This window comes from Protomyctophum bolini (assembly GCF_963924005.1).
Source record: "Protomyctophum bolini genome assembly, chromosome: 4".
Classification (NCBI taxonomy): Eukaryota; Metazoa; Chordata; class Actinopteri; order Myctophiformes; family Myctophidae; genus Protomyctophum; species Protomyctophum bolini.
The window spans coordinates 52064101-52080059 of record NC_137865.1 but is presented as its reverse complement, the minus strand read 5'-3'; the positions used below and the strand labels follow the sequence as shown (position 1 = coordinate 52080059).

Sequence of the window (15959 nt, the reverse complement as noted above, 5' to 3'; positions counted from 1 at the left end):
ACATAATTATACTTCATTCTAATCTACAGCATCACTCTAAAGCATCAAAGTAGCAGATCTACAAGCTTGCAATGCATCTCGAAGCCTCGCGCTTCTGAACTTGTAGATCTGCTAGTTTTACAGTTTTAGAACAGGCCTGTCCCGCCCCCTTTCCAGACCTATAGTGGCGTTGACGTGACGTCACTCCATAGACATTAATGTCAAAAGACCTACATTCAGAAGCCATAAATAAACAACGCTTTGTACTCTGAAGGTAAACTTTATTCTGTTTGTTTTAGCGGTCTGGTCTTCTTGTTTTCTTCCATTCATAAATGCACCATTCAACATGTTTAGGATCATCAGAAAGTGATCAATGATCAATGACCCCCCCCCCCCCCCCCAGCTGATTGGCTGTGGGGGTGGAGCTGTGACAAACAGCAGTGGTCTACATGTAAACCAGTGGTCAGTATAGATCGACAGACAGACAGACAGACAGACAGACAGAGGGTGGAGGTTGGCGTATTCACTGGACAGATCAAGCCTAGCGGTCGCTCTGAGCGTCTGGCCGTACAAAATACAACCAGATTCTCTGATTGGAACCAAGAGGAGCTGGGAGACATCGGGACATCAGAGACCCGTTGACCCGGAGACATCCAGGCTCGCTTTGCTGGGAAGGCTTTCAGAGACCCGTTGATGGAGTGAATTATTAGACCGACCGACAGAACGACAGACGGACCGACAGACCGACAGACAGACAGACAGACAGACAGAACGACAGACAGACAGAACAACAGACAGACAGACAGACAGAACGACAGACAGACAGACCATGAGGCGACGATGTGCTCTCAAAAGCACCATCCTACGGGAAGTCCTGGCCGAGTTCTTGGGAACCTTCGTCTTGGTGGTGAGTTAATAATCTATGTATTTATTTATTGAGATCCAGGGGGTGTAATAATAATAATAATAATAATAAGGGGCATGTTTGGAATGAACTCCCTAAACCATCTCAGAGTTGCTCCCTCTCTCCTCTCCTTCAAAACCTCACTCAAAACACACCTCTTCAGGATAGCCTTCCCCCGAGCTGAGGCCTCGTTTATCCTTTTATCTTTTTAACCCTGTACTGTTGTTGTATCTGTTTTTCTTATTAAAATCAGTTCCTAGTGTTCCCTTGTAAAGCGCTTTGGGTATTTAGAAAAGCGCTATATAAATTTGAGCTATTATTATTATTATGTTTGGGGTTAAATATGTGTTAAATAACTATATTGTGGTAGACTGTATACTCATTGCAAAAGTTTTTTTTTCAGTGACAGGGCTCTCAGTTCAGTTCAGTTCGGCCGTGGCTCAGACTGTGCGTGCGTGTGTGAATGTAACTCTACTGCACTTTGTGTGTGTGTGTGTGTGTGTGTGTGTGTGTGCGTGTGCGTGCGCGTGTGCGTGCGTGCGTGTGTTCCAGGTGTTCGGTGTGGGTTCCGTGGCCCAGACGGTGCTCAGTCGGAACACTCTAGGAGAACCTCTGACGGTCCACATCGGGTTCTCCGTGGGTCTGGCCATGGCCGCCTACGTCTCCGGAGGAGTGTCAGGTAATCTACCGTCTATCATCTAGCATCTATCACATCTATATCTATATCTACATCTATATCTATAGCATCTATCAGGCTCTATCACTCTCTATCACGCTCTATCAGGGCCAACGTTGGACAGGATAATCTAGCATCTATCACGCTCTATCAGGCCCAACGTTGGACAGGACCTGTGATCATTTGGTCATTAAGGTTCACATAATGAGAGGCCTGCTCTCAAAATGTCCCAAATGTCATCAAATACTTTAACCCATTCTGACGTGAGATCAGATTCTAAAAATGTCTTCTACATCCTGACAGTTCTCTGAAAAGTTATTTTCAAAAATAGCAGACCTACAAGCTCGTAGCGCGCCACTCGGTGGCGCGCTATGAGCTTGTAGATCTGCTATTTTTCAATAGCTAAAGCATAACGTAATGCTAACACCAAAAGGGGTTCCTCACCCAAAATGGGTTCCCGTTCAGAATGGGTTAATAAGGTTCACATAATTAGAGGCCTGCTCTCAAAATGTCCCACATGTCATCATGCGTTCAGTAGCATGTGACGTGTCAAACTATAGGGGGTTTTCATGATTCTGAATCACGTTAAAGTTAATTATTAATTAATTAGTTTCGCACGAAAAACGGCCTGTAGCCGTCATCACAGATGCGATGAGGTCATAGCCGTCATCACAAATGCGATGAGGTCAGCCCATTTGGGCACATTCTGTGCCACGCCGGGCCTCCTCCAGGATCACACAAAACGTGCCACGGTGGTCACAATCATTGTTTTAGTGCATGTGACGCTGTGGCGGTCACACACATCGTGGAGTGACCAGTGATTGATTTTCGTGCTGCTGCTGAACCTCAATGTGGGTCACGCTGAACCCCCAGGCTGTCGATGTCCTGCAAAGATACATCCATGTCACACACACACACACACACACACACACACACACACACACACACACACACACACACACACACATACACACACACACACACACACACATACACACATACACACACATACACACACACACACACACACACACACACACACACACACACATACACACACACATACACACATACACACACATACACACACACACACACACACACACACACACACACACACACACACACACACACACATACACACACACACACACACACACACACACACACACACACACACACACACACACACACACACACACACACACATACACACACACACACACACACACGCTCTGAGCTGTCCGTCGTGTCACACACACTCTGAGCTGTCCGTCGTGTCCGATGATGACGCTTGCTTCGTGGTCGGGTGGGGGGGGGTCAGCGGTGTTGCCGCTGGTGCCACTTGGTGTGGCTGTCGAGGCCGCAGATCTTCCCACAGGTGGGGGCAAAAGGGATCCCGTCCTGCTGGAGGAATGCCGGCGTTCCCTCCGGTGTCGCTGGGCGCGTCTCTCGGACCTCCTTTGATGGTCGTTGTCGCGAAATGATGTGCAGAATTGCCTTGGCGGCACATGTGACCCGCCAGGCTGAGCGGTCGTGTAGTGCCAGAGTTTCGAGCTGCATGGGGTTGATGGTAGTTAACCCCTCTGTGTCTCTGTCTCTCTGTGTCCAACAGGAGGACATGTTAACCCCTCTGTCTCTCTGTGTGTCCAACAGGAGGACATGTTAACCCCTCTGTCTCTCTGTGTGTCCAACAGGAGGACATGTGAACCCAGCTGTCTCGTTAGCCATGGTCATGGTTGGTAAACTGAAGCTGTGGAAGTTTCCTCTGTACGTCCTGGCTCAGTTCCTGGGAGCGTTCACTGGAGCTGCTGCCGTCTTCGCTCTGTACTACGGTAAATATATACTGGAATATATATTAATATACTGTAATATACATCTGTACTACGGTAAATGGTGGAGTTAGCTGCTTTAGCAGACAGTTTGAGAGGGGGAGAGGTGGTGGAGTTAGCTGCTTTATAGCAGACAGTTTGAGAGGGGGAGAGGTGGTGGAGTTAGCTGCTTTATAGCAGACAGTTTGAGAGGGGGAGAGGTGGTGGAGTTAGCTGCTTTAGCAGACAGTTTGAGAGGGGGAGAGGTGGTGGAGTTAGCTGCTTTATAGCAGACAGTTTGAGAGGGGGAGAGGTGGTGGAGTTAGCTGCTTTAGCAGACAGTTTGAGAGGGGGAGAGGTGGTGGAGTTAGCTGCTTTATAGCAGACAGTTTGAGAGGGGGAGAGGTGGTGGAGTTAGCTACTTTAGCAGACAGTTTGAGAGGGGGAGAGGTGGTGGAGTTAGCTGCTTTGAGGGTCCAATGGAGTTAGCATCTATACACGTCAGTAACGCTGTCGCTGTCATTACATGCTGAGCTGTCAAGCAGCTCGTGTGGCGTCCCCGGCCTGTATCCAAGGGGTTATGGGATAATATTGTATTGTTTGCGATTGTTTAAATGAATTGTGTTGAATCATGTGTTGATGTGTTATTATTGTGTATTGTTGCTCATGGATTGTTGTATCCTTGGCTCTGCTCTGGGGGGGGGGTCGTTGATATCAGAGCTGTGTCTCGGTGCACAGATAATCGGAGATATCAAAGTGTCTCAATGAAAGAATAACAAGGACGTTGTGGCGTTGCTTCCAGACTCCATCATGGACTTCACCAACGGCATCCTGTCCGTCACGGGCATCAACGCCACGGGACACATCTTCGCCTCGTACCCCGGACGACACCTGTCTGTGCTGGGAGGACTAGTGGACCAGGTGGGTGGACCTAAATGTCTGTCCTGTCCTGTAGGAGGACTAGTGGACCAGGTGGGTGGACCTAAATGTCTGTCCTGTCCTGTAGGAGGACTAGTGGACCAGGTGGGTGGACCTAAATGTCTGTCCTGTCCTGTAGGAGGACTAGTGGGCCAGGTGGGTGGACCTAAATGTCTGTCCTGTCCTGTAGGAGGACTAGTGGGCCAGGTGGGTGGACCTAAATGTCTGTCCTGTAGGACTATTGGACCAGGTGGGTGGACCTAAATGTCTGTCCTGTCCTGTAGGAGGACTAGTGGACCATGTGGGTGGACCTAAATGTCTGTCCTGTCCTGTAGGAGGACTAGTGGGCCAGGTGGGTGGACTCGACTGGTTCCATTCAGTCTGTTCTGCTGGTTCCATTCAGTCTGTTCTGCTGGTTCCATTCAGTCTGTTCTGCTGGTTCCATTCAGTCTGTTCTGCTGGTTCCATTCAGTCTGTTCTGCTGGTTCCATTCAGTGATGAAAAACTGCTGTTCTGACAGAAATGTGACTGAATGCAGATTGATTGTCCCACTTACCCCAATCCCCCCCCCCACACACACACACACACACACACACACATATACCCCCCCCCCCCCACACACACACACACACACCCCCCACCCCCTCCAAACCCCCCCCCCCCCCAGCTGCCATGACCCACTTCCAGTCGTTCAATGATCTTTACTCCACATCCGTTTCAGTCTGTCTGTCTGTCTGGTGTAGCAGACCTGCTGACTGTGTGAGCTTGTTGATCAGCTGTTTTTCAGCAATGATATTTACAGTAGTGTAGAGTTGTGTGTGTGTGTGTGTGTGTGTGTGTGTGTGTGTGTTCTGGGGACCCCCCCCCCCCCCCCTCCACCACCAATACAAACTGACATTATAATAGAGAAAATGTGTCATAAATGAACTGAAACCAGATATAATTATTAAGGATTATTATGCATACAGTTCTATGTAAACTCTTCATTTACATTTTCCAGCCATTCAGTTGCAAAAAATTATAATTGGGGGTCCCCAAAATAACCCACTTCTCAACCCACGGGTTGAGAAGCCCTGCTGTATCGTATCGTATTGTATTCATATTGTATTCATACTGTATTCATATTGTATTCATACTGTATTATATTCCAGGTGATAGCAACAGGCATGCTGGTCCTCTGCATCCTGGCCATCATCGACGGCGGGAACATCGGCGCTCCTAAAGGGGTGGAGCCTCTGGCCATCGGCCTGGTGGTCATGGCCATCGGGGTGTCCATGGGCCTGAATTGTGGCTACCCTCTGAACCCCGCCCGGGACCTGGGACCCCGCCTCTTTACCCTGGTGGCTGGGTACGGCATGGAGGTGTTCAGGTAACTATTACCACCCTCTGAACCCTGGTGGCATGGAGGTGTTCAGGTAACTATTACTACCCTCTTTACCCTGGTGGCTGGGAGGTGTTCAGGTCAGTGTATATGGTTATAATGTATATGGTTATGTTCCCAGTACTGGGGGGGGTATTATAATGTTGTATATGGTTATGTTCCCAGTACTGGGGGGTATTATAATGTTGTATATGGTTATGTTCCCAGTACTGGGGGTATTATAATGTATTGTATATGGTTATGTTCCCAGTACTGGTGGTGGGTTATATAATATTGTATATGGTTATGTTCCCAGTACTGGGGGGTATTATATTGTATTGTATATGGTTATGTTCCCAGTACTGGTGGGTATTATAATGTTGTATATGGTTATGTTCCCAGTACTCAGGGGTATTAAAATGTATTGTATATGGTTATGTTCCCAGTACTGGGGGGTATTATAATGTTGTATATGGTTATGTTCCCAGTACTGGGGGGTATTATAATGTTGTATATGGTTATGTTGCCAGTACTGGGGGGTATTATAATGTATTGTATATGGTTATGTTCCCAGTACTGGGGGGTATTATAATGTATTGTATATGGTTATGTTCCCAGTACTGGGGGGTATTATAATGTTGTATATGGTTATGTTCCCAGTACTGGGGGGTATTATAATGTATTGTATATGGTTATGTTCCCAGTACTGGGGGGGTATTATAATGTTGTATATGGTTATGTTCCCAGTACTGGGGGGTATTATAATGTATTGTATATGGTTATGTTCCCAGTACTGGGGGGTATTATAATGTTGTATATGGTTATGTTCCCAGTACCGGGGGGGTATTATAATGTTGTATATGGTTATGTTCCCAGTACTGGGGGGGTATTATAATGTTGTATATGGTTATGTTCCCAGCACTGGGGGGTACTGGTGGTGGGTCCCCGTGGCCGGGCCCATGCTGGGGGGTCCCGTGGGGGCGGGGCTCTACTTCCTATTGGTCCAGATGCACCACCCCTCCCCCGCCCGTTGCCACAGCGACGAGGACACTGGCCCCGCCCACGAGGAGGAGGAGGAGGACGAGGACGAAGACGAGGAGCTGGAGGACGACATGGACAGCTCTGTAAAGGACAAATACGAGATGATTGAACCCTGACCCTTGACCCCTAATGACCCCCGGTGACCCCCGATGACCCCCGATGACCCCCGACCCCTATCCCGGACCAGAGCCATGAAGTAAGACAGAGTTACTACATTATTGAGGGGTCAGAAAACCGTTCATGCAGCCGAGTTGGAAATACATTGTTTTCAACGAGGGGCGGCGCAAATATCAGCATTTTTAGGCATGTGTGCAACATGACAACTGTTTTAAAGTATCGTACAGTAACAACTAAAGTCTCTTAATGTCTAGAAGAGACAACAGGAGTCTAGAAGAGCCTGAAGCCCCTTGAAGAGAACAGAGTTGTCCTAACTGTGTCTTACTCTCTGACTCTGACTCTGACCAGAGTTCTATGACTCTGACTAGAGTTCTATGACTCTGACTAGAGTTCTCTGACTCTGACTAGAGTTCTCTGACTCTGACTAGAGTTCTATGACTCTGACTAGAGTTCTATGACTGACTAGAGTTATCTGACTCTGACTAGAGTTCTATGACTCTGACTAGAGTTTCATGACTCTGACTAGAGTTCTATGACTCTGACTAGAGTTCTATGACTCTGACTAGAGTTATATGACTCTGACTAGAGTTATATGACTCTGTCTAGAGTTATATGACTCTGACTAGAGTCCTATGACTCTGACTAGAGTTTTATGGCTCTGACTCTGACTAGAGTTCTATGACTCTGTCTAGAGTTATATGACTCTGACTAGAGTTATATGACTCTGACTAGAGTCCTATGACTCTGACTAGAGTTTTATGGCTCTGACTCTGACTAGAGTTCTATGACTCTGACTAGAGTTCTATGACTCTGACTAGAGTTCTATGACTCTGACTAGAGTTTCATGACTCTGACTAGAGTTCTATGACTCTGACTAGAGTTCTATGACTCTGACTAGAGTTATATGACTCTGACTAGAGTTATATGACTCTGTCTAGAGTTATATGACTCTGACTAGAGTCCTATGACTCTGACTAGAGTTTTATGGCTCTGACTCTGACTAGAGTTCTCTGACTCTGACTAGAGTTATATGACTCTGACTAGAGTTATATGACTCTGACTAGAGTTATCTGACTCTGACTAGAGTTCTCTGACTCTGACTAGAGTTATATGACTCTGACTAGAGTTCTATGACTCTGACTAGAGTTCTCTGACTCTGACTAGAGTCTCATGACTCTGACTAGAGTTCTATGACTCTGACTAGAGTTATATGACTCTGACTAGAGTTTCATGACTCTGACTAGAGTTCTATGACTCTGACTAGAGTTCTATGACTCTGACTAGAGTTCTATGACTCTGACTAGAGTTCTATGACTCTGACTAGAGTTCTATGACTCTGATTAGAGTTCTATGACTCTGATTAGAGTTCTATGACTCTGTCTAGAGTTATTTGACTCTGACTAGAGTTCTATGACTCTGACTAGAGTTATATGACTCTGTCTAGAGTTCTATGACTCTGACTAGAGTTATATGACTGTCTAGAGTTCTCTGACTCTGACTAGAGTTATATGGTTCTGACTAGAGTTCTATGACTCTGACTAGAGTTATATGACTCTGACTAGAGTTATATGACTCTGACTAGAGTTCTATGACTCTGTCTAGAGTTCTATGACTCTGACTAGAGTTCTATGACTCTGTCTAGAGTTCTATGACTCTGACTCTGACTAGAGTTCTCTGACTAGAGTTCTCTGACTAGAGTTCTATGACTCTGATTAGAGTTCTATGACTCTGACTAGAGTTATATGACTCTGACTAGAGTTCTATGACTCTGACTAGAGTTATATGACTCTGACTAGAGTTCTATGACTCTGTCTAGAGTTATATGACTCTGACTAGAGTTATATGACTCTGACTAGAGTCCTATGACTCTGACTAGAGTTTTATGGCTCTGACTCTGACTAGAGTTCTATGGTTCTGACTCTGACTAGAGTAGCGTGTTGTAAATAGTAGATCTTCACATACAGATAGAGTAGAGTTCAGAGGGTATTTATCTGCATGTAGAAGTAGTAATGGTTTGTTTCTGTGCTCATGTATTCATTGTTATTATCATTGTTTCTTTTTTTTTTCAAGTCATGAAGGATTTTCCTACCAAATGAATATTATAACTTTTACTTTAGTTTAGTTTTTTCGTTTTTTCCTAAATAAAAATGGACAGAAAACTTACAAAATAAGATGTTTCACTTCTTCTTCATCTCAGAACACACAGCGATGGACATCGTTGATAAGCCTGAGCTGCATGGAGATAACCTGACCCTGGATATAACCTGGATATAACCCTGCATGCCAACCTAACCTAACCCTACATACCAACCTAACCCTGCATGCCTACTAAGTACAAATGTGAGGTATTTCTACTTTACTTGAGTATTTCCAGTATTTCTACTTCTACTCCACTACATCTCAGAGACAAAAATTGTACTTTGTACTCCACTACAATTATTTGAAATCTTTAGTTACTACTTTGGCGATTTTAAAGCATACACAAAGCAGGTATTTACACCTTGGGGATACACAGCTGAGTCTGTGTGTCCAAAAAACACTCTTACTGAACTTTGGCTTTGCATAAAGGACCAAGAATTGAGCCCTGTGGAATACCAGAAACGGTGTCTTGCATTAAGAGCGTCTGATAAATGCCTTTAAATTGTAGCCGCTGTGGGGCATTCCCAACTTGCATCGTTCCCGGATAGATGGATGCTGGTCTTGTGATGATAAACACAATAGATTGACAAGAGAGTGCATTTTTCAGGAACAATTTATTAATCTATCAGAAATCATCTTGAGAGCATCAAACAGTCCAGCAGCAATATTCATATTTCAACACTTATTTTGCAAGAGAAATAGCAGATACCGTACTGTAGTACATGTTCCAACGTGGATAATAACATTGGAAAAGCATAATTTAAATAACAATAAAAGAAAATCTACATTCTAAAATGTACAAATCAATGATCTGACCTTCAACAATCGGACACAATGTCAAACTAGGGCTGGACGATTGAAGAACACAATAAAACCGTTAGAATGTTGCTATTGTTGTACACAACAAGTGTACAATAAAGTGTGATACAGGATTAAGACTAACTGAGTTTGTCGATTATAAAAAAAGTGTTTTGAGTTACTTTGTGTTGATATAAGAGAAAAACATTATTGGTGATTTGATTAACCTATAAGGCTCAGACCACCCCAACGCCCCAAGTAGTCTGGGTTTAAGAGCAATATTAAGTTATTAGTTATTAGTTTTACATTTCAGTCTAGATGTATTTCGGGTTAATTGTCCAATTGTCCAGCCCTAGTCAACGCACACAGACCAAAATGTCAAATTACAAAACATCATCACGGTAAAACTACAAAACATCATCACGATAAAACTACAAAACATTGTCATGATAAAACTAAAGGAAAAAAAACCTAAAAAATAAAAAAATATTATCCAAAAGTATTTCACCGTCTTTCAGTGAGAAACCTTGTTGACCTCTGGTTGACCTCTCAAGCTTCAAATTAAAAAGCACGATAAAGATCTAAACTAACTCTTTATGTTAAACAATACCTTTTTCTAACCAGTTGAAAAACCCCCAGGTTTAATTACATTAATATGCAAATTATAATTTTTGTTTGTTCTCTTCCATCAAAATGCAAACCAAAGTAAAATCACTAAAATAACAGAGATTTTTTTCCCCACACATTTCTTTGGTCACAAAGATTATAATGATTATGTTGCTCTTCACTCCGTCGTTGTCGGGTTTGTGTTTTATTTCTGATCGTCACAATCGTTTTTGTCATTGTCACACCTGGTCAGGATAACACCTGGTCAGGATAACACCTGGTCAGGTTAATCACACCTGGACAGGTTAATCACACCTGGACAGGTTCAGGTTAATCACACCTGGACAGATTCAGGATAATCACACCTGGACAGGTTAATCACACCTGGACAGGTTCAGGTTAATCACACCTGGACAGGTTCAGGTTAATCACACCTGGACAGGTTCAGGTTAATCACACCTGGTCAGGTTAATCACACCTGGACAGGTTAATCACACCTGGACAGGTTCAGGTTAATCACACCTGGACAGATTCAGGTTAATCACACCTGGACAGGTTCAGGTTAATCACACCTGGACAGATTCAGGTTAATCACACCTGGACAGGTTCAGGTTAATCACACCTGGTCAGGTTAATCACACCTGGACAGGTTAATCACACCTGGACAGGTTCAGGTTAATCACACCTGGACAGGTTAATCACACCTGGACAGGTTAATCACACCTGGACAGGTTCAGGTTAATCACACCTGGACAGGTTAATCACACCTGGACAGGGCTTTGTCCAGTGGTGGAAAGTACACTTTACTCAAGTACAATTTTGAGGTATTCTTTACTTTACTTAGAACCCTAGTCTTAAGACCGTTGTCACTGTGACACGTCGTGACACCCGTACCGTGTTATAAAGCTTTTATACCGTATATTCTTATCTGTTATTTTTTATTAAAACCCAAACAAACACCTGCGGAAGAAAAGACAACTCTTTGGATAATAGCATCGTGATCTAGAAGGCAAACGTTATGGCACTATTATAAAGCTTTTCATCAAGATATTAAACGTTATGGCACTATTATAAAGCTTTTCATCAAGATATTAAACGTTATGGCACTATTATAAAGCTTTTCATCAAGATATTAAACGTTATGGCACTATTATAAAGCTTTTCATCAAGATATTAAACGTTATGGCACTATTATAAAGCTTTCCATCAAGATATTAAACGTTATGGCACTATTATAAAGCTTTCCATCGACACATTAAGGTCTTTGAGTATATATGAATAGAGACGGCACCCAGAGGAAACCCTGAGGCCAAATGGACATAGTGGCCCAAACACATGAACACGCTGGTCCGTTGACTATCATTGTGCACGTTCACGACGGACGCACGCTCGTCCGTGCGCGTTCATGTGTTTGGGGCCACTCACTATTGCAATCCATCCCAGAATGCACTCTGTTCCTACCCGGAAGGAGGAGTGAAATCGCCTCATGCGCTTTTGAGCAACTTAATGCAAGTGGATGGAAGGAGAACTCGGATGCCATCTCTATTCATATATACTCTAAGATTAAGGTAATACCAACGTTATGGCACTATTATAAAGCTTTCCATCGACACATTGAGGTAACACCAACGTTATGGCACTATTATAAAGCTTTCCATCGACACATTGAGGTAATACCAACGTTATGGCACTATTATAAAGCTTTCCATCGACACATTGAGGTAACACCAACGTTATGGCACTATTATAAAGCTTTCCATCGACACATTGAGGTAATACCAACGTTATGGCACTATTATAAAGCTTTCCATCGACACATTGAGGTAACACCAACGTTATGGCACTATTATAAAGCTTTCCACTCAGGCCATGGGGGTCCCCCCTGAAGGACCCCCAGGCCATTGGGACCCCCCTGAAGGACCCTCAGGCCATGGGGGTCCCCCCTGAAGGACCCTCAGGCATTCTTCTCTTCCTGTCCATCTTTCAGACACTTTCAGAGTCAATCTTTGGGTAAATTATTCAACTCGTTCTTTGGATTTCATTAAAAAGCCCTTTTAAAAAAAAACGTTAAGGCCATCTTTGTAGTTTTTAAAGCTTTTCGAGTTCGGTTCAGTGCACTTAATACTATTTCTACTGTAGTTCCCTGATTCTCACACATAACCATGGTTACCTACGTAACCTTCGTTCTATGATCCTCACACTCGCATCCTTTGAGAATTCATGACACACTCCGTCTTTCTTTCACCTCCACGACTTCACAACTGAAATCAGGACAAACACAAGAACACACACAAAGGACTTAGGGCCGATTCATACTCCTATTTTACCGCTGTTTCGGCGCTGTAGTGCCAAAATGATTTCGGCTCGTCAGAAATTTTCAGTAGCACCAAAGAGTCGACTTAATGACGGTACCCGCCCCCCCCCCGAACCTCAAATGACGTCACATTGTAGGCTCTACAGCGCCGAACCCACTTTTATTCGGCTCTAAAATAGGAGTATGAATCGACCCTTGGAACAGAAAAAATACTTCCACCCGATGACGCTCCAAAAAACACGTTATCGAGATGAGGCGAAGAAACTACACGTCATAAAGATTATCCCCTGAGTAATACTGAATTCATTCATTCATTCATTCACAATTTGTTCATATAATACTGCACCGTGTGGTTGTATAAAATGAGGTAGTGGTGTTCGTACAACAGAATGAGAGAACTGAGGTAGAATTAAACATTTCAAACCCACAACCCTCTGTTGTCAAATAATCAAATAAAACTTCTCTTGGACATTCATCGTTTGGGTGAGCTTTAGGTTATAATAACCAGTCATATTTAAGATGCTTTTTGGTTGTAATATTTAAGATGCCAGAACGTCTCACGGTTGCATGTGACGCATCCCATTGGCTCTATCAAGATGGGATTGGACATCCCATTGGCTATAGCTACGAGAGACCAGAGCCATTCATGGAGAGTTGCGTCATTGACGGGTCAGAACACGACAACTCATTAATGCCCGTAGACTCCAGTGCATTCTCTGTGAGAGACCAGCGTCCCACAGCCGTCCCGTCCTCTCCTCAGGACGGGCCCGGCAGAGGGGAGGAGGGGTTGTTACCGGGCAGGGTGGGACGTCTCCGGGGGGTCCGAGGGGGGGTCCAGGGGGAGGAGGCAGCGAGGCTGTAAGACCTGCAGGAGCCCCTCCTCCTCCTCCTCCTCCTCCTCCTCCTCTCCTCTGAGGCCTCTGGGTTTGGAGGACGGAGAGCGGAGGTGGCGGTTCTTCTCGTGGCCCGTCTCCTCCTCGTTGGCGGAGTAGTGTCCCGAGTCGCCCGTCTCCCCGCTCGTCTCCTCGTCGCCGCCGCTCCGGGAGGCGGAGCTACGGTGTCCGGAGCGGAGCGGCGGTCCGTCGAAGCACAGAACCGTCTCACCGGCCTCGTACAGACAGGCGCGGTTCTCCACCTGCAGTTATGATACACAGTATCACTATGTTACTGTACAGTCAGTTATGATACACAGTATCACTATGTTACTGTACAGTCAGTTATGATACACAGTATCACTATGTTACTGTACAGTCAGTTATGATACACAGTATCACTATGTTACTGTACAGTCAGTTATGATACACAGTATCACTATGTTACTGTACAGTCAGTTATGATACACAGTATCACTATGTTACTGTACAGTCAGTACGCAGTTATTGCGAACGCAGGAGTGTGTTGCATCAGCAATCACTCAGCTCCATATATGGGCACAAAAGGGGCCAGGTCCACTCAGCTCCATATATGGGCACAAAAGGGGCCAGGTCCACATATACAGTAACAGCGGGACAGACAGACAGACAGACATGATCTGCAGGGTCTCAGCTGCGTTCACTTCCCGCGTTTGCGCGTCTTACTGGTGCTCATTAACTATGTTGGCAATCACTGTACAATACAGTTATTAGTATCACTATATTGCTGTACAGTATGCCGTTATGAGTATTACTATTCTATACAGTACAGTCTGGCTGCCAAACTATGGAATTAGCTTCCCATTGCGTTCCCAATCTTCCACCGTATTCTCCATCTTAGCCCGTAGCACTTAACCTAGCCTCGACGACCTTACAGGCGTATATGCAAAGGCTCAACGGTCCTAGATGACTCATTTCTATGCATGTGATGTATCACCATGTGTTGTTCTTGCTTACTGTAAATGTCGCTGGATTAAGAGCGTCTGATAAATGCCTATTCGTTGTAAATTGTAACTACATTTGAAACTGGTCACGTTCTGTGATCTTACGTGGTGTTCGTTGTTGGGAAGGTGTTTGTCTCTGTTGAACAACAGCGCCCACCTCTGGCCGGACGCGTCGCTCACGCTGACCACCACATCCTGGAACGGTGACGACAATAATGGATTAATAATTGAATGAATTGCATTTTGCCAGAAGCGTACCTCTCCCAGCCCTGGCAGAGTAGTTCTGGGAGTATAGTTCCAACGGATTGTGTGGCCCTGGTTTTTCCCTAGTGGGACTGATCGAGGGTAGCTACTGGGACGTAAGTCGGGACTTGATCACTCCCGGCTGGGTCGCCTGAGTGAGGGGTGTGATGTCGGTAGACCCGAAACCGTGTTGACCTCAGGATACATCACTGAGGATACGTCCCAGGTGCATCCATACGATGTTTCTTTGTTACATTTTCATAGCTCTTTTCTAAGCACTCAGAGATTAGACATTATATTAGACTTATACTAACAGTCCAGCAGGCATTAGTCCGATAACACCGACGTGCGCTGCTAGTTACGACTGTCCCGTGGCAGGTTAAAACTCACCCGTGGCTTCCAACACGTGTGGCAGGTTAAAACTATCCTGGGGCTTCCAGTGAGGTTCGGTTTAGGGTTGGGTTTTGGGGTAGGGTGTGGGACTGATGTGATCCTGTGAGGTTAGGTTTAGGGTTGTGTTTTGGGGTAGGGTGTGGGACTGATGTGATCCTGTGAGGTTAGGTTTAGGGTTGTGTTTCGGGGTAGGGTGTGGGACTGATGTGATCCTGTGAGGTTAGGTTTAGGGTTGTGTTTTGGGGTAGGGTGTGGGACTGATGTGATCCTGTGAGGTTAGGTTTAGGGTTGTGTTTCGGGGTAGGGTGTGGGACTGATGTGATCCTGTGAGGTTAGGTTTAGGGTTGTGTTTCGGGGTAGGGTGTGGGACTGATGTGATCCTGTGAGGTTAGGTTTAGGGTTGTGTTTTGGGGTAGGGTGTGGGACTGATGTGATTTTAATAACGCACCTTGTCGTGGTTGAAAAGCGTCGGTGACATCATGGGAACGAGGACCTCTGTGTTGTCGGGACGCTGCGGGCCCCCGGCGGGGGGGCGGGCCCCCGCCGACGCCCACTCCGTGGGGGGGCCTCCCCTCCCCATGCCCCCCCGCTCCGTGGGGGGGCCTCCCCTCCCCATGCCCCCCGCCTTGGGATTGAACGACTTCCTGTTGTTACACAGAATGACAAGACCATCATCAACACCATCCAGTGTTGAAAACAGTTTTACAAGTAACTGTTTTCTGAGTGTTGGAGGTTGTTAGTAAATCATGGATATAAGGAGGTTGTTAGTAAATCATGGATATAAGGAGGTTGTTAGTAAATCATG

General features: G+C 45.3%; 3 protein-coding genes across 3 annotated transcripts in view; 1 reads left to right on the top strand and 2 right to left on the bottom strand.

Moving 5' to 3' along the window:
* Window positions 1-15959, bottom strand: part of LOC308313636 (nuclear factor 7, ovary-like) — a 283858-nt gene that overhangs the window by 217494 nt on the left and 50405 nt on the right. The gene's annotated exons all lie outside the window — the stretch shown is intronic.
* Window positions 809-6805, top strand: LOC308314676 (aquaporin-9-like; the record flags this gene model as incomplete). The annotated part of the gene is made up of 6 exons (XM_080762307.1): window positions 809-886; window positions 1436-1562; window positions 3257-3394; window positions 4173-4291; window positions 5440-5657; window positions 6568-6805. 6 exons carry the CDS (start codon window positions 809-811, stop codon window positions 6803-6805), a joined length of 918 nt encoding a protein of 305 aa, XP_080618433.1.
* LOC308314675 (protogenin B-like) overlaps window positions 13454-15959 on the bottom strand; it is a gene marked incomplete at both ends in the record, with an annotated part of 28475 nt that continues 25969 nt past the window's right edge. Inside the window, 3 exons of the mRNA XM_080762306.1 lie at window positions 13454-13798; window positions 14624-14713; window positions 15603-15798. Coding sequence (XP_080618432.1) covers window positions 13454-13798; window positions 14624-14713; window positions 15603-15798 — 631 coding nt within the window. The remainder of the gene's footprint in view (window positions 13799-14623; window positions 14714-15602; window positions 15799-15959) is intronic.